At 34.4% G+C, this 19,734-nt stretch overlaps 1 protein-coding gene across 1 annotated transcript; it reads right to left on the bottom strand.

The window, feature by feature from the left end:
- Window positions 1-5,952: 5,952 nt before the first annotated feature.
- Window positions 5,953-6,897, bottom strand: LOC106822816 (olfactory receptor 6C1-like). Its single transcript, XM_070494207.1, has one exon. The coding sequence runs from the start codon at window positions 6,895-6,897 to the stop codon at window positions 5,953-5,955; it is 945 nt and encodes a 314-aa protein (XP_070350308.1).
- Window positions 6,898-19,734: the final 12,837 nt, after the last annotated feature.

The following is a 19,734-nucleotide window of genomic DNA, read 5'->3' on the forward strand; positions in this document are numbered from 1 at the left end:
AAATCCTTTTTTATATTTGTTCATATGATATCTCATTGTGAGAATATTTATGAACCAAGAAAATAAGCATTTGGAAATCTTGCATTGGATATTCTTGTTTATTTCCACATATTCTGCAATGAGAGATGTCAATTTTATTACTAGAAGAATATAATACTCATATACTATATATTCATACATGTGTAATATAAATTGTACATCTTATAATTTGTCCTTATTTTCTTCACTGTTATAAATATGGAAATGAAGAATATGTGCATTTCATGTCAGAAGTGCAGATTATCTATAGGACTGAAAGATGAGAGTATTGGAAAGTAAGACAGAAGGAAGAAAATAGGAAAGGGCAAACCACTGGTGAACACATAGGACAGTACATAGACATTGAGATACATCAAATTTATAATTGATACACATTAAAATAGGCATTGAAAATATTTAATATATTTCAGTAGAGACTTGTTGTTAGTGCTGTCCAGTCAATTCTGACTCCTAGTGACTCTGTGGACAACAAAGCAGAACCCTGCCTGGTTTTTTGTGCCATCCTCTCCCCTTCAGGCGCTCTATCAGACACTGTTCCACTGCTATTCACAGGGTTTTTGTGGACGTTTTTTTGGGAAGTGGGTGGCCAGGTCCTTCTTCCTAGTCTGTCTCATCTGGAAGCTCCCCTGAAATCTGTCCACCACGGGTGACCCTGGTGGTATTTGAAATACGGGCAGCATAAATTTCAGCAACACATAAACATGCAGCTGTGGCAGTGTGACAACCAAAAGATGGGTGATGTGGTTCCCTGACTGGGAAATGAACCTGTGCCAGGGAGGTGAGACCTCTGGATCTTAACGACGGGACCACCATCAGTAGAGATAGTGAAACTGATTTTCTGCTTATGAAAATTCAACTCCTTTGCCTTTATTTTTGTATACAAATAGAGATTCTTTTCATGTTTTGTTTCTTAAACTCTTTAACAATAATACATGTATCAATCATTTTATTGATTACCAGGCATTGATTATAAACTTAAATTGTGTCATTTTTTTCCAAACGGACAACAAAAAGCCTTATGAGGTGAGTATTATTATTCAGATAAAGAGTTTGAGGCAGAAAAAAGTTTAAGTATCTTGCCTTCACCACATGTGTTGTTGTGAGCAATGTCTTTATTGATTTTCTTAGAGGAAAGAGAGTGAGTTTGTATCTCACAAAGCACCACTTTTCATTTGAAAAATCCTATGAGACATGTTTCTCCATAATATCTTTTCTCAGACTCCTAGCTGCTAAATTGCCTCTCTTTCTTCCTTGATCACTTTTCTCGTTCTCTTACTTTCTACTTTTATTTTTTGTTCCTAGTTCCTAATAGTTCTCTAGCTTTTCTCCGGGCCTCCTAATAATTCACCCTTTTGAAACTGATTTATTTTTATTACACTCCTGTCCACAAGCTAGTAGGACATCTGCTTTTTGATAACGTGTCAAATTATCTCCAGTGTATTCTGAGGTTGATGAGTGACTACGTTTTAAGCCAATGAAACATACATAGTTCAGCTACCAGGATTCACTCTTCTTAAAGAGTGAAGGAAGAATTTCAATTACAAATAATATTTTGCTTTAACATGCTCAAACTCCAAAAAATAAAATGTATTAAATCAAAGTGGCTAAAGGGTCCAAATATTTTAAGACCTTCTTTGAAAACCTAAATTGAGATCATATTACTGAATAATTCCAGTTCATGTTACCAAATTAATTCCAGTGATATATCATCATCCTTTATAGGTAAGTCCCCCAGCAAGATGTCTGATTGGCCTACCATTTACTGAGGACCATCATTTAATTGAGTTATTATTCTATAAAGTGAGTTTAAAATCTCAGAAGTTATTTTATTGACAGATGATGTTGGACTTCATGTAGTACCAGGTGTAACCCAAATAGTTAAAAGAATATTTTTATAAGATGAACATGGGTTTACATCATTTGGAAATTCCTACCCTTAGAAAGCTCAAAAAGCAAACCTTAATAAGAAGAGTTATTACTGACCTCGTGAAAAGTCAACAAACATAAAATAAAAAAGGGTTATCAACTGGCCTAACATAAAATAAAAGGAGAAAAAGGAACATTAAACAAATACCTTAGAGAATATTCAGTTAATTATTTCCTTGTCAATCAAAATTGTCTAGCTTTGATGAAATACATTTTATTTGAACGTTGTTTTAAAGCTAAGTCAACGTTATGTCCATTATTATATAAATTGTGTTTATGTTGGATAAAATATTTAGTTAATGCTTCTGATTTCTGCAATGCTGGAACCATTCTAAATTATGCAACTTACTGATTTATTCAAAAATATTTATTGAATATGCACTACATGGCAGATGCATATTCTAAATGAAGAGGCTGTGACTTCTTGTAAATGTTCAACCGTCTCTCAGGGGATAGAAGTGAGGGGCAGCTGTGCAGAGTTTGTCAGTTTCTATGATGTGAAGTCTCCCGTGATGGCAGATTTCAAGCTGCCGATATGACTCTACTGAATGCAGCATTGAGGAGAGACACACACAATTGGCTCTTGGGAAGTGATACAGGCAGGCTCCACACACCACTGCTGAGAGCACATCATTTTGTCTACAAAGGGGTGAGGGATGTGAGAGAATATAGACAATAAGCAATGAACTTGATAAGTAAATTATAAGTTAAGTATTTTGTAAAGGAAGGGAAAATTTAAAAACTTGGAAGTGGGAAGCTACTATAATTTTAAAAAGTGTCATTGGATGGGCTTTACTGAGGTGCCATTTGGACAGAGACCTGAAGGAGTTGAGGGTGTTAGCCATGCAGATACCTGGGAGAGCAGAACTTCAGGTTTAAGAAACATTTAGTGTAATTGCACTAAGGCCTTGGCAGGAAAATCATGTTATTTGCACATAAAGATTTGTTTCTTCCTTCCTAATATTTTTAAATATGTTTGGTTTTTGTGCTAGTGCCCTGGATAGACCTTCCAGCAAAGTATTAAATAAAAAGCAGTAGCAGGCATTTTCATCTTGTATTTGATTTTACCAAGGATATTGCTGTGGTTTCAGAAATTAAGCATGATATTTGAGGTAATTTTTTTATTATGCATATTTTCAAACATACGTTACGATAGAAAACTGGAAAAATAAATTTCATGTACAGATCAAGCAGATTCAATAAATATGAAGACTTTTTCATATTTCCTTTACCTGTCTTTTTTAGTTTTTTTTCTTTTGTTGATGTATTTTAAACCAAAACCTAAATCTCATACCTTTTCACTCCTATATATTTTCAGTATGAATTTCTAAACTATATGTTTATTTTCTTGCTTAACCACAGTGCAATTTCCACAGCCAGAAAAATTAACAAAAAATCTTTGGTTATCATTTACAACCTTGCCTATACTCATATGACCCCAATTGTGCCCAAAATATCATTCTACAGTTGACATTCGAATTAGAGCCAAACCAGTGGCATCCAGCATATCTGGTTGTGCTTGCCTATGCAGGTACTGATTTGGTAGATGACCTTTATCAGGTTAATAATGTTCTGTTCTTTCTATTTTACTAAAAGACTTTTTAAAATCATAAATGGCCACTGCATTTTATCAAAGAGCATTTTTCTTTTTGTTTTACTTTTTTTCTCTTTAATTTGTTAATGTGGTAAATTCCACAAATAGATTTTCTAAAGATAAATTATCTTTGGAATAAAATCATATGTAAAATGAAGTAGTAGGTTTCCTAATTTCTTTTAATATTCTATCTTCTATTTTATGAGTCAAATTGCTGGTTATTTTTCCTTTCTCATATTATCTTTTGATATCAAGAATGATATCAAAGTCCATGAAATGAGTTAGAAATGTTTACCGCTTTTTTCCTCTGGAAATGTTTTATAAGATTATTCTCATTCACATTCATAATAAAAAATAAAAGTTAGAGTTAAATTTTAAAATCTTACATCTATTATTGAATTTTAGTCAAATTATCTTACATTCAAGGTGAAATAATATGTGGGTCAATGTTTATGGAAAAATCTAAGACAAGTGTGGGCAAACTATGCTTCATGGGCCAAATTTGGCCCATCGTCTATTTTTTTAAAAAGTTTCATGGGAAGATACCCAAGTCCAGTCGTTTACACATTGTTTATAGCTGTTTTCATATGACAATGCAAGAGCTGAGTAGTTACATCAGAGACTCTATGGCTGCAAAGTCTAAATTATTACTGTATTGCCCTTTACAGAAAAAGTTTGTTGACCTATGATTTTGACAATCAAAATGTTCCTACAGATTCCAAACATTTATAAAAACCACTAAGGAGTTGGTATAGAGTTATATAGAAAGCTGAGTCATCCAATAATACCAGCATAAACTTCCTCATATTTTTTGTAATAATGTTACAATTCTTTTGATTCCCAGATCTACAGCAATCTTCACTTTATTGTATATTTTTATTGAGTGATTGAGAACCAGCAATTATCAATCAAATCTAAAGTTCAATATTTTCAAATTTTCCCAATTTAGCTTAGAAATGATAGTTCCAATAAAAAGGAAGGAAACAGTGACTCCATGACCCCCCAGAAACAACTGATCTCCTCGGCGTTAAATTGTGACAACTTTGTTTCTCAGCAAATCATCGAGCTGAGTCTCTCAATTGAGCATAGTACATGAATATTATGAAGAATTTGGCCCAAGTGATTATGATTATAGTCTTTCTTCTCTTTTCAAGAAAAAAGTTAATAAAAATTTAGGATATTTTTGAGTATCCTCCATTCTTATTTCAGCTTTTGACTTCACGGAAAACAAGAAAAAATTTCATGGCCAGAGTTGTCTGATCTTGTATGATCACTGTATAAATTCTAATCAGTAAATTTTCCAATGAAGTCCCACACTCTAATGCATAAATTAGAGTGAATGTGAAAGATTTGTTTCACGAAAAAAAATTCTCAAGTTTACGTATAGTGACTGCCATTACCTTCTTTATTCCTGTCTATATGGCTTGTCACTTAAGTAATTGAATGAATTATATGTGTGAGATATTATATCAAAATAGCCACAAATATGAGAAAGTTATAAAACACTTAGCTATTGGTTATCAAAAAGAGCAGCTTAACATCAAGCATTTATTTAAATATCCCACTGAGCCACAGCAAATTGTAATCAAATTTGGTATCTAGTAATTTTTATTTCTTCATGCTTCTATTAAAAATTGGCATAATCTGTATGCAATTATAGAGTTCCAAAAAATTGGGGGTTATTTGAAAATTTTCCCTAAGCAAGTGTGTATTCATAATTGTTTTTTAAACTAAGTTGTATGACCCAGAAATATTAAACTGCATAATGAAAAATGATTCTTGATTTCTTAAGAAAATATAATTACATGATTTTTTTTAGTTGTACTGTTTTTCACATAGTTACTACATGAGCTACAGCATCAAGTAGATAGTGTCCATAATATTCTAATAGGTCTGTCTAAGTATGCTTATAGCAAATTAAAAATAATAGTAAACATGATTTAATATTTCCTGAATTTCTAGAAAAAGTGTTTCCTGGTCAAATCATAAAACACTGTTCTGTCTTGTTCTGTCTCCTTCTTTCTTTAATTTTCTAAGAATTATTGCGAAAAATTAGAATTAAAAAATATCTAGAAGATGGAAATGAGGTCAATCTCATAGTTAGAGGGTAGAAAGACTAGCCAAGGAGGGAAGTGCATGAGAGAAGATTCGAATTTGAACAGAAAAAAGAAAAACTTACCTATCTCTCTACTGGTGTATAGAGAGAGCTCCATATCTGTACCTCTATCTGTATCTGTACCTGTATTCAAATATCCTTAGTAAACTGCTGACAATAGAAGTACAAGTAATGCAAAATACCTTCAGAGAGGCTCTGTGAATATTAACAGACTTTTGAAAAGCTCTGTTTTTCATCTATTTGCTTTTGATTGTGCCTCTAATTTATGATAGCACTTTCATTTTTTCATTTGCTTGTGAAAAAGAGTCTTCCTCGCCACGTCCACGAAGGCTCGCTTGACTTGCTGATTCCGTAGGCTGTAAATAAAGGGGTTCAGCATGGGGGCCACTGAGGTGTTTAGCACAGCAACTCCCTTGCTCAAAGACACTCTGTCTTTTGCTGATGGATTAATGTACACAAAAATGCAGCTGCCATAAGAGATGGAGATGACAATCATGTGGGAAGAACACGTGGAAAATGCCTTTGTCCTCTGACTAGTAGAAGGAATTCTCAAAATGGTTCTGATGATATAAATATAGGACCAAATTATTAATGCCAAAGTGAACAATAGAGTAAGTATAGCACAAGAAAAACCCACTATCTCTAGGAATTTTGTGTCTGAACAAGAGAGATGTAGTAAGGGGAAATAATCGCAAGTAAAATGGTCTACAACATTGGACTTACAGTAATCGAGCTGTATGAATAGCATGAGTAATGGGAGTATGATGAGGAATGAAACTAGCCATGAAGAGAAGACAAGGAGTGTGCAGACTCTCCGATTCATGATGGTCATGTAATGCAGAGGCTTGCAGATGGCAATATAACGGTCATAGGACATAGCAGCCAGAAGGTAAAATTCAGTGACTCCCAAGAGAATGAAAAAAAAGAACTGAGCCATGCAATCGTTAAAGGAAATGGATTTATCTCCTGAAATAATGGTGCTCAGGAACTTGGGTGTAGTGACAGTTGTGAATGAAACTTCTAATAAGGAGAAATTTCTGAGGAAGAAATACATGGGGGTCTGGAGGTGGGAATCCAGCAGCGTGAGGGTGATGATGGTCAGGTTCCCAGTGATGCTGAGCATGTAGGAGATGAGCAGAAAGACGAAGATCACCACCTGGAGCTGTGGGTCATCTGACAGTCCCAGGAGGATGAACCCTGTTATTTCTGTGTAGTTTCCCATTTTTTTTCTTTTCTTGTGTAACCTAGAGGAGAAAACACCATGAGAAGGCTTAAAGAAAAGAGGATTATCCATGAGTAGTGCTGGAATTTGTCTCTGGAAGCAAACATATTATACCACACTAATTTAATTTAGATTTTTAAAATAAGTTAATGAAACTAGGTAACATGTTTTAAAGTAAATTTTTACGATATGCCAAGTTCTGTGTTCTACAGAGACTATTTCTTCAGAAAATCCCTATTTTACAGGTTGCAAACAGTCTAAAAAGATTTTTTAAATCTTATCCAAATCGCGTACCCTAAATGGGAAGAACAAAGATTTAAACCTAGGTTTTTCTGTTCTGTATCATTTTCTTGTCTACATCAGCATTCACTTATTAGAAGCTCTATTTGGTCAATACCTTGAAGTAATCAATGTAACAGCACAGGAAAGCCCTTTATTCTCTTTTCCTGAATAATAATAATAATGATAATAACACATTTTAAAAGGAAGTTAAAAGTTCCCTGAATAAATTCAACCAGTCAATTTTCATATCACTCATTCTGTGTACTGTCATTAAATAGTAAAGTTTTCATTTCAGTGTCATGAGAGAAACTTTTGCAATAGAATATTTAATTTAAAGATATAGGATTGTTGATTTGTAGTATGTAATGCATCATAATACTGTGAAATTTCTCAAGTTTTTTTCTCTGACATGCCTGAGCTCTCTTATCACTCACCTCAGTATTTTCACTCAGTATTTAGCCAAAAATATCACTATGATGATTTGAAGAAACTTCCAGCTGAGATGGATGGCAGCCAATGCTGCTGGGAAAGCATACGAGATTCACAAGAAAATGAACACTTTCCTTTGCTCTTCCTCAGAGACTGGAGTGAACAGGCTGAAGAGAACTTACAAGAAAAACAGACATTACAATGACATATTCTGTAAGCAAATTAATGGCAATTCAAGTACATGATAGATATTTACAAACATAAATGTCATTGTTCTCACTGAACAATCCTCTGTAATTAAAGGCTGGGCATGGCTCTGATCTTTAAGCCATTTCTGTGATGGTTTAGGTAGAATAGTGAATAATATATCCAAACTATAAGACACCATTTCAGGTTAACTTCTTAACTACTCATCTACATTTTTTTTCCTAGTCACATATAACTTATGGTAACAAGCTCCATATTCCTTTCTCCCCCTATCTTTTTAATGAATTCTAATTTTATTGAATATCTCACTGTTGAATCAAGCTTGTGGCTCATTGAAAGTGAAAGTTAATCTATTCAATAAACAAATACTTGCCATTGCATCAAGTGAAATAACTGGAAACGGTGAATTTTAAGGATGGTCTTGTTGAGAAAAGAACAATAGTATTCCCCTAATTGTCCAATATAAGGAAGTAAAAATATTTAAAGGCCTATTAAAGGGTTAAGAAATTATTTTTCCTTATTTTTTTAAATGAATTACGAGAAGTAGGTGAGACGCTCCTAAATTCCACACTATAATTGGAAACTTGTTTTACCATCCTGCATCCTACATGTATGCTAAATTCTCTCTTCTTAAGTTAAAGTTCCTAGGAAGTCCTAGGTAAAGCTGGGAACACATGCATCCCTGAAGCAGTCTGCACCCTCAACATTACTACACCATTTTCTCATTCTCTATCTTTGTCTCTCACTTGACCATTTTTTCTTCCTGGTAGGTCTATATGCTAGGTTAATTTGTCAGAGAAGAGAACCGAATATTGGTTTAATTTGATATCTTGAGTAATAATTTGGCTTTATAATAACCCCTAATTTTTTTTCTGGGGTGATTCATTCCATTCCCAACTGTATTTGCTGACATCTAATATCATGTAAGAACTTCATCATGACTGAATGCAAAAAATCTCATGAGAACCAACTTAGGGTTTTTTTAGATTATTGCATTAGGACTGCCTTAGAATATTCCTAAAATTAGTTCAGAATTCCATTTCCCTGAGTCCTCTGAAAGAAAAATGAAGTTGCTTTTTTTTCCTAATGGAAAGGGAAGTCAGATCAAGTCAGATCAAAGCACCAACCAGCATGAATAGGAATAATGAAGGAAAACAAGAATCACATAAATCACTCTCAAAATCTACAGGTTTTTATAGAGATCTTCTATTTATACCCTGATCGTCTCAGCTTGTTAACTCGTATCCATATTTGAAGATAATTTTTAAGTTAAAAAAGAAAAGGAATCCTTATAGAAAGTATGGCATCAGGACTTGATATGAATTTACAACGTGCGGGGTTATTGGGGCAAACTTTAGGCTTTGCATTTAAAGAGAAATGGACTAAGACTGCAACTTTCTCTGAATTTTAGGGTATTTCATTTTAAAAATGAAAATAATATTTCATGGAATTATTCTCAGGACTAATTTAAAGATTTTATTTTTCCTTTTTCTCCCCAAAGCCCCCCGGTACATAGTTGCATATTTTTAGTTGTGGGTCCTTCTAGTCGTTGCATGTGGGACGCCGCCTCAGCGTGGACTGATGAGCAGTGCCATGTCCGCATCCAGGACCTGAACTAGCGAAACCCTGGGCCGCTGAAGCAGAGCGCTCAAACTTAACCACTCAGCCATGGGACCAGCCCCACTGAGGACTAATTTAAATAAAAAGTAAAATTAATTCATACAAAAATTTTATAGTATGTACTCCCAGAGAGTGGATGCTGCTAGTTTTATTATTCCTAAAAATAAAACTAGTTATCACATTTGAGGAAGATAGTTCCATTATAAAATAATAATAATAATCATTTTTGAAGGAACTCATTTGAGAGTCAGTACTAAGGCTCTATGTATTTATCTCATTTACTCATTACAATAACCCTACCTTGAGTTTGAAGAAACTGACACTGAGAGAGGTTAAATAAAATAAACAAGCTCATTCAGCTAGTTAACGGTAGAATTGGAATTCTAAACTCTTTCTGTCTGAAACTGAAGCATGTGCTACTTATTAAACCTATCTTCAATGAGGAAGACCAAACTCAGAGGCAATAATTTTCTGAAAATTAATAAAGAAATAAATTGTTATGACAAATGAGAAATGTAAACATGCTCATCTTTCATAGTCCTTGATACTTACAGAAAAAGTTAGTACCTCCAAATTATTCCACTCAATCTGATGGAAAGCTGAGCTAAGAATTAAGGACTCACTGCTAAGAAAAGAAAATTTTTCATGGGCTTTAACTTTATAATCTTACCTCTATTTGTCATACAAATGCACTGCCTCTGCTGGTTGAAATTATTTAAAAAATACATGGACAACTATTTGTTAGGTTAAGAAATCTAGCATTTCTAAGGGCCAGCCCAGTGGTGCAGTGGTTAAGTTTACACACTCTGCTTCAGCAGCCTGGGGTTCACTGGTTCGGATTCTGGGTGCAGACCTACGCACTGCTAATCAAGCCATGCTGGGGCAGGCGTCCCACACATAAAGTAGAGAAAGATGGGCATGGATGTTAGCTCAGGGCCAATCTTCCTCAAGCAAAAAAAAAAAGAAATCCTGCATTTCTAAAAATCACTCTCAATACTTTTGGAATTATTTTATTTCTATAGTTAATATTCTTTGATATATTTTCCATTGTAGCCTTGGGAGCAAAAATAGTGAAGAGAAGCTGGATATGGAGTTACTTTGGGCCTTTCTGAACATGGTTTCTATATGAATTTTAACCTGCATAAGCCACATGCTGTTTTATCTGCAAGATATGCCCAAGGCTCCTGGGAAATGCTCCAGTGAAGAAAATGTGCCAACAAAGGCCAAGAGGAAAGTACACTAAGGATTATAAAAATGTTATCCACATTTATACCAATATTAGAACAGGAAACTTGGGGAACAATGTCCAGAGAGATAGAAAGGGCATAAGAAGTAGGCCAGAAGCATATGGAGTATTTTGCATGCTATCTGAATGAGAAAATATCTAGATGTGCAAAGGTTTTGGGAGAGGTTTCTTGAGTTCCTAAATGAGGATTTCTCTGAAGAATAAACTTTTCTTCTTCCTGAGTAAAAAACTGGGTAAACTTAATCTTATATGTAAACATTCTATTTTCTTTCCTCATATAATAAAATGTATCCATAAAAGAGGCTCTCTAGGCTATTAAGTATCAAATAAGTTACTAAAAAATACTAAACAGAGAGCAATAAAAAAGAAGAATGAGATAGAATTTATTGCCGGAAATGAAATACCCAACTCCAGTGTCCTCTAGTCTTCCACGTGAAAGAAGAGAATTATGCAAATCCAGCCCACTCTAGCCATCCTCTCCCACCTAAACAAGGAGAAAAAAATTTGAAGTCCAGAGGCGTAGGCTCACTCAAAGACTGAGGCCTAACCGTAGGACTATAGAATTCTTTCCCTCACCCCACACCTCACCAATACGTTTCTAAGGGCCTACTTACATCAGTTCCTTTTACACAGTACATCATGTCTGTTTGTCAACAAAAAATTACAAGGCATATCAAAAAGCAAAAGACACAAGTGGAAGATACAGAGAAAGATTCAGAACGAGATATGGTAAGAATGTCAGAATTATCAGACCAGGAATTTAAAACAACTATGATTAATGTAATAAGGGTTCTAAGAATAAGTAGACAGAATGTAAGAACAGATGGGCAAGGGAAGCCAAGAGTTGGAATTCCAAAGAAATAACCAAATAGAAGTGCAAGAGATAAAAAACACTGTCAGAGAAATGAAGAATGCCTTTGATGATCTTGTTAGTAGACTGGACATGATGGAGGCAAGAATCTCTAGCTACAGAATATTTCAATAGAACCCTCAAAAACAAAAAGTGAAGAGTAAGACTGAAAAACAGAATGGAATATCTAAGGAGTGTGGGACAACTACAAAAGATGTATCATATATGTAATGGAAATAACAGAAGAAGAAGAAAGAGAGAAAGTAACAAAAGAAATATCTGAAACAAAAATGACTGAGGATTTCTCCAAATTAATGTCAGATCCAAATCATAGATTCAAGAATCTCAGAAACACCAAGGACGAGAAATGCTACAAAAACCCTACTCTTAGGCATATCATTTTCAAAGAAGAGAAAATCAAAGATAAAGAAGAAATCATGAAGGAAACCAGAGCAAAAAACACCTTACCTATAGCAGAAGATAAGAATGACATCCAACTTCTCCTCAGAAACAATGCAAGAAAGAAGGGAGAAGAGTGAAATATTTACAGTGTTGAGGGAAAAAAAGCCACCAACACAGAATTCTGGACCTGTGAAATTATCCTTCAAAATTGCAGGAGAAATAGGGGCCAGCCCTGTGACCTAGTGGTTAAGTTCGGCACGCTCTGCTCAGCGGCCCAGCTTCGGGGTCCCAGGTGCACACCTACACCGCTCATCGGCGGCCATGTTATGGCCACGACCCACATACAAAATGGAGGCAGACTGCCACAGATGTTAGCTCAGGGCAGATCTTCCTCTGAAAAATAAAAGTGAACGATAAATAAAGAATTTCTCAGAAAAAACAAAATTTAAGGGAATTTCTTGTCAGTACACCTGGCTTGAAGGAAATGTTAAAAGAAGTTCTTCAGAGAGAAGGAAAATAACGTACATTGAAAACTACATAAAGTAAGGAAGAGCATTGAAAAAAGAATAAGTAAAGGTAAAATAAAAATACCTATTTTTTAATTGATATAATTGGTAACGGGTTTCTCAAAATAATAATGCCAACAATGTATTTGATTGTGTATGCTTATGTATATATCATATATATGTATGTTTATATATAAATCATAAATTGTAAGATGGAAAGGAGGAATTAGGATTATTTTGTTATTATAAGGTATTCACACTACCTATGAAGTGGTAAAGTGGTATTTGAAAATGGATTTAGATTACTGTAAATGTATACTGCAAACTCTATGGCAACCACTAAAAAAAAGTTTTAAAAAAAGTATAACCAACATGCTAAGAAAAGAGAGAAAATGGAATCATATAAAATGCTCAAATGAACAACAAAATGCAAAAAAAAAGCAGAAAGAAAAAATAGGAAAAAAGAACAAGGACAAAAATAGAAAGCAGTAATGAATAGGAAAGATCGTAATCCAACTATATCAATAATAATTTGAATATCAATAGTCCAAATGAACCAATGAAAAGTCAGAGATTGTCAAAGCAGGTTAAAAAATAAAATCCAATTACATAGTGTCTCTAGGAAACCCATCTTACATATGAAGACACATATAGATCAAAAGTAAATGGATCAAGAAAAATATATCATGCTAACACTAATCAAAAGGAAGCCAGATTAGCTATATTAATTTCAGACAGAGCAGACATCTAAGCAAGGAAAGTTAGCAGAAACAAAGAAGTACATTATGTAATGATAAAGGGGTTAATTCTCCAGGAAGACAAAAAAATTTATAATGTGTATGCACCTAACAACAGATAATCAAACTATGTGAGGCATAAACTAATAAAATTGCAAAAAAGAAATAGATGATTACACTATCATAATTGGAGACTCCAACACCCCTTTATGAGAGATGAACAGATCTAACGGGTAGAAAATCAGTAAGGACATAGATGAACTCAACAATACCATCAATCAACTGAATAAAATTGACATCTAGAGACCACTTAACCTAACAACAGAAGAATACACAATCTTCCCAACCTCACAAGGAACATTTACCAAGAGAGACCACATTTTGGGTCTCAAATACTTGTTAACAAATTTAAAAGTATAGAAATCATACAATATCTGTTTTCAGACCACAGTGGAATTAAACTAGAAATCAATAACAAAAATATAACTGGACAATCCCAAAATATGCGGCAATTAAACCACATGTTTCTAGACATGTTGGACAAAGGAGAAACATCACAATAAACTTAAAAATATTTTGAATTACATGAAAATGAAAATACAACTTATGAAAATTTGTGGAATACAGCAAAAGCAGTGCTCAAAGAGAAATTTATAGCATTGAATGCATATATTAGAAAGGAAGAAGGATCTAAAGTCATTAATCTAAATTACCACCTTAGAAAACTAGAAAAGGAACAAATTAAATCCAAGGTAAGCAAAAGAAAAGAAAGAAAAACTAGAGAAGAAATCAACAGAGAAAAGTCAATGAAAACAAAAGCTAGTTCTTTAAAAAGATTAAGAAAATTGATCAACCTCTAGCCAGGCTAAGGAAAAGAGAGAAGGACACAAATTACTAATATCAGAAATGAAAGGGGCCGGCCTGGTGGCACAGTGGTTAAGTTTGCATGTTCCACTTCAGTGGCGTGGGGATTGCCAGTTTGGATCCAGGGTGCGGACATGGCACCACTTGGCAAACCATGCCATGGCAGGCGCCCCACATATAAAGTAGAGGAAGATGGGCATGGATGTTAGCTCAGGGCCAGTCTTCCTCAGCAAAAAGAGAAGGGTTGGCAGCAGATGTTAGCTCAGGGCTAGTCTTCCTCAAAAAAAAAAAGAAAAAAGAAATGAAAACTAGACATCATGACAGATCCTATTGACACTAAAATGATAATAAAGGAATACTATGACAACTCAATGCCCACAAACTTGAGAACCTCAATGAAATGGACCAATTTCTTGAAAGACACACTTTGCCAAAATTCACACAAGAATGAATAAACAATCTGAATAGGCCTTTAACTATTAAATAAATTGAAAAAATAATTAAAAGCCTTTTAAAACAGGAGCACCAGGTTCAGATAGGCTACCTGGAGAATATTATTGAACTTTAAGGAAGAAATTATGCTAATTCTCTACCATCTCTTTCAGAGGATATAAGGAAAGGGAATACTTCCTAACATAATACTTTTATGAGCACAGCATTGCCCTAATACCAAAACCAGACAAAAACATTACAAGAAAAGAAAATTACAGACCAATATCTCTCATGAAGGTAGATGGAAAAATCCTCAACAAAATCTTTGTAAAGATATAAAAATAATTGTAGGGGCCAGCCTGGTGACACAGTGGTTAAGTTTGTGCTCTCTGCTTCAGCAGCCTGAAGTTCTCAGGTTTGGCTCCTGGGCACAGAGCTAAACACTGCTCACCAAGCCATGCTGTGGCAGCATCCCACATACAAAATAGAGGAAGACTGGCACAAATGTTAGCTCAGGGCAATCTTCCTCAAGCAAAAGGAAGAAGATTGGCAACAGATGTTAGCTCAGGGTCAGTCTTTCTCACCAAAAAAGAAATTGTAGTAATTATACGTTATGACCACATGGGATTTACCTCAGGTATGCAAGCCTGGTTCAATATTTGAAAATCAATTATTGTAATCTATCAGATCAATGGATTAAACAAGAAAAATCATGTGATCATATCAATAGGGTTTAGAAAAACACTTTTGCGAAATCCAATACCCCGTCATGATAATAACTCTTAGTAAACCAGGAATGTAGAGGAACTTGATAAAGCTTACATCATCCTTATTGATGAGAAATTCAAAGCTATGCCAGTAAGATCAGATAGTAGGTAAGTATATTCCCCCTCACCACTCCTTTTCAACCCCATACTGGCAGGCCTTGCAAATGAAATAAGGCAAGAAAAGGAAACAAAAGGTACAGAAGTTTGGAAGGAAGAAGCAAAACTGTTACTTTTCACATATAACATGATCATCTGTGTAGAAAATCCAAATAAGCAACAAAACGACTCCTGGAATGAATAAGCATTTACAGCAAAGTTGCAGGATACAGGCTTAATATACAAAAGTCAATCACTTTCCTATGTACCAGCAATGAACAAGTGGAATTTGAAATTAAAAACACAAGACCATTTACATTAGCATCCAAAAAAACGTATACCTAACAAAATGTGTATGAAACCTCTGGGAGAAAAACTACAAAATCTGAGGAAAAATTCAAAGAACTAAATAAATGGAGAGATATTCCCTGTTCATGGATAGGAAGACTCAGTATTGTCGAGTTATCTGTTCTTCCCAATACAATCTATAGATTCAATGCAATCCCAATCAAAATCCCATCAAGTTATTTTGTGGATATTGACAAACTGATTCTGAAGTTTGTATGGAGACACAAAAGACTCAGAATAACCAACACAATATTGAAGAAGAACAAAGTTGGAGGACTGACACTCCTCAGATTCAAGACTTACTATCAACCTACAGTAATCAAGATAGTGTGTTACTACCTTGACAAATAGGTCAATGGAACAGAATAGAGTCCAGAAATAGATCTCCATAAATATAGTCAATTGACCTTTGACAAAGGAGGAAAGGCAATACAATGGAGCAAAGATAGTCTTTCCAACAAATGATGTTGGAACAATGGGACATCCACATGCAAAAAAGAAATGAATCTAAACACAGATCTTATATTCTTCACAAAAATTAACTCAAAATGAATCACATACCTAAATGTGAAATGCAAAACTATAAAACTCCTCGAAGATAACACAGAAGAAAACCTAGATGAACTTAGGTATGGCAATGACTTTTCAGATACAACAACAAAGGCATGATTCCTGGAAGAAATAATTGATAAACTGAACTTCTTTAAAATTAAAACTTCTTCTGTATGAAAGACAATGACAAGAGAAGTAGAAGAAAAGGCACCGTCTGGGAGAAATATTTGCAAAAGAAACATCTGAAGGAAGACTGGTATCCAAAATATGCAAAGAACTCTTAAAACTTGGCAATAAGAAAACAAACAAGCTGATTAACAAAAGGGCAAAAGATCCTAACAGACACTTCCTCAAAGAAGATATACAGATGGCAAATAATCATATGCAAAAATGTCCTGCATCATAAGTCATTCGGGAAATGCAAACTAAAACAACAACGAGAGAGTGCTGCACACCTATGAGAATGGCCAAAATCGGGAACACTGACAACATCAAATGCTGGCAAGAATGTGGAGCAACAGAAACTCTCTTTGATTACCGATGGGAATGCAACGTGGGAAGGCAGTTTGGTGATTTCTCCCAAAAAGAAACTTACTCTTACTGTACAAACCAGCAATCACACTCCTTGGTATTCACTCAAAACTGTTAAAAAACTTATATCCTCACAAAAACAGAGAAACTGTTATTCTTACCTTTACGAATGCTTCTTTTCTCATTCTGTGCTCTACCAGTGTGCTATATCCTCTCTCTTGTATTTAGGAGCTCTTCTGAAGGTATATATACACAATGGAATACTACTCAGCCATAAGAAATGATGAAATCTGGCCATTTGTGACAACAAGGATGGACCTTGAGTGTACTCTGTTAAGTGAAATAAGTCAGAGGAAGAAAGTCAAATACCATATGATCTCACTCATAAGTAGAAGATAAAAACAATGACAAACAAACTCATAGAAACACCAACTGGATTGGTGGTTACCAGAGGGGTAGGGAGGAGGGAGAAAGGCAAAAGGGATGATTAGGCATATGTGTGTGGTGGTGGATTGTAATTAGTCTTTGGGTGGTGAACATGATGTAATCTACACAGAAATTGAAATATATGACAATGTACACCTGAAATTTATATAATGTTATAGACAAATGTTACTGCAATAAAAAAAGAAAAGCATTATCTTCTCTAATCCTATTGATTTATCAATTTTTTGTTAATTTATTTCTTAGTGCCCTTCTATTTAATATGTTTTATCAATTTTTATCATTCTTCATTTCGGCGCTTCAATTGTCCTAATATTGTCAGTGGGAGCTCTTTCTAAGTGAATCCTATATCATTTGACATGTTGCTACATTTTTTTGCGCCTTTCTTTTTTGGAACAAGACACTCCAGTCCATCTTGTTCTTTCAATGTTGAGTCCTGGAATCAACCATTTCTCCAGCTCTCAGAGATTACTTTTAGCAAAAAATGGTACTTAGATTCCAAAATCTGTACGCTTTATGGGCTCCTTGCTATTGGGTTATCATTATTCCTTGGAATTTTCATGTAACAGAGAAAGGAAATACATTTTAACATTGTATACAAAGGTAAATTCACATTGACATTTCTTATTCCAGTGTGATAACACAGAATTTTTCCACTTCTTCTCTTGTACCACATTTGGATATCTTCCCCCACAGTGAGAAACCTGGCTCCAACAACAATTACTCAGTTCTACAACACACACAAAATAGTTTCTGAATTATTTACTCCTAATATTATAACAACAAGCCTACTATAAAGTCCAAATTTTTTTGCAGTTTTTGGCCAGTTGTCAAAATGTTATCTTGAAAAATTACTTATTTCAGTTCTTTGTTCTCATCCCTACATGGTTATTGATTTGTTTTAGAATTACGTTCACTTGTGAGTATACAATTTTAGGGTTTTTTCCCATTCTTCCTCATTTAATTTTATCTTTCAGATATGTGAAGTGGTGAGAATAACTCAAAAGTTAAAACTATAAAAATAGGTAAACTCAGAAATGTATTACTTACATTTTTTACTCCATCGATCTCTCCTTTCATGCCTGAGTACGTTTTAATTATAGAAGCTTTATGTTGTATTTTAATATCAGTATGGTTAGTCCTCTCATATTGCTCTTTTTTGGTCAAAATTTCCTAATTGTTATTGAATATTTGTTTTTCCATAAGAAATTTCGTATTGGTTTTAGTATAAGTCCTCTTCCACTTGGGCCAAATGACCAAGAAGTTCTAATGCTATTTGAAGTGTCAGTGACAAATAGGGATGCTATATGGCACTTCTGCTTCACCACAAGTGGAAATTCGTAACAAACTGTGATTATGGAGCAGCCTATTGCACATTTAAATTCTCCTTTTGAGCAACACTTTCTGGCTTGCTACTGGGTCCAAGTAGAGACTAAAAAACAAACCACAGGATTTCAATTGACCATTAGACTTGAGCTTTCCATAATGAACTGAGTGTTGTAGGACCCTCCGAGCTATAATGCTGGTCATTCATGACAGAAATCCATCATCAAAAGAAAATAGTGCTGGTGGGCCAGCCCGGTGGTGCAGCAGTTAAGTTCGCAGGTTCCACTTCTCGGCAGCCTGGGGTTCACCAGTTTGGATCCCAGAGCGGACATGGCACCCCGCTTTGCAGGCCATGCTATGGTAGGTGTCCCATGTGTAAAGTAGAGGAAGATGGGCATGGATGTTAGCTCAGGGCCAGTCTTTCTCAGCAAAAAGAGGAAGATTGGTAGTAGTTAGCTCAGGCTTAATCTTCCTCAAAAAAAAAAAAAAAAAAAGACGACAGTGCTTAGGAAAGCAGACTCAAATAGGTCCAGAGGCACAAGTAAGGCATAGGAACAAATGTTTTAGAATTCTTCAAAACAAATTTCAAAAAATTCTCTTCCTCTGTCCATATGTATGGCCTCATTGAGAGTACCTAATAACTAGGTGCTTTGATCAAGGAATAAAAATATGTACTTAGTCTTACAGATATTCTGCATAACAGACTAGCATCCACTCAAAAGTGAATGATTGATAGATAAAATATATGCCCTGTAAACAATATATTTTTTTAATGCTGATATAGCTATATCAATATTAGTCAATGTAGACATTATGGAATAAAGTGTACTTCCAATAGGAAAGAATTAGTAGTTTTTCATGATTAAAAAAAGTTAAATTCACCAAGAAGATATAACAATTCTAAATTTGTGTCTGAATAAAAATACAATATTACTATTTTAAAAAATAAAAAATTGACATAACTACAAAGAGAAAGAAACAACTCCACAGCTGTTCTGGGAGATTTAAATAACTCAGCAATGATACAAATAGTAAAAGTGTAGAAGATTTAAATTATGTGAATAATGGACTCAATCCAGTCGACTTAAATAGAACACTGCACTCAACTACCACTACACATAATTTTCAAATGTTTTAATGTTTTACAGAACCTTTTTAGAAATGTTTTGAAATACTTAAAAACTCTGACCATAATCTA

The sequence above is a fragment of the Equus asinus genome, chromosome 22 (assembly GCF_041296235.1).
Source record: "Equus asinus isolate D_3611 breed Donkey chromosome 22, EquAss-T2T_v2, whole genome shotgun sequence".
NCBI lineage: Eukaryota > Metazoa > Chordata > Mammalia > Perissodactyla > Equidae > Equus > Equus asinus.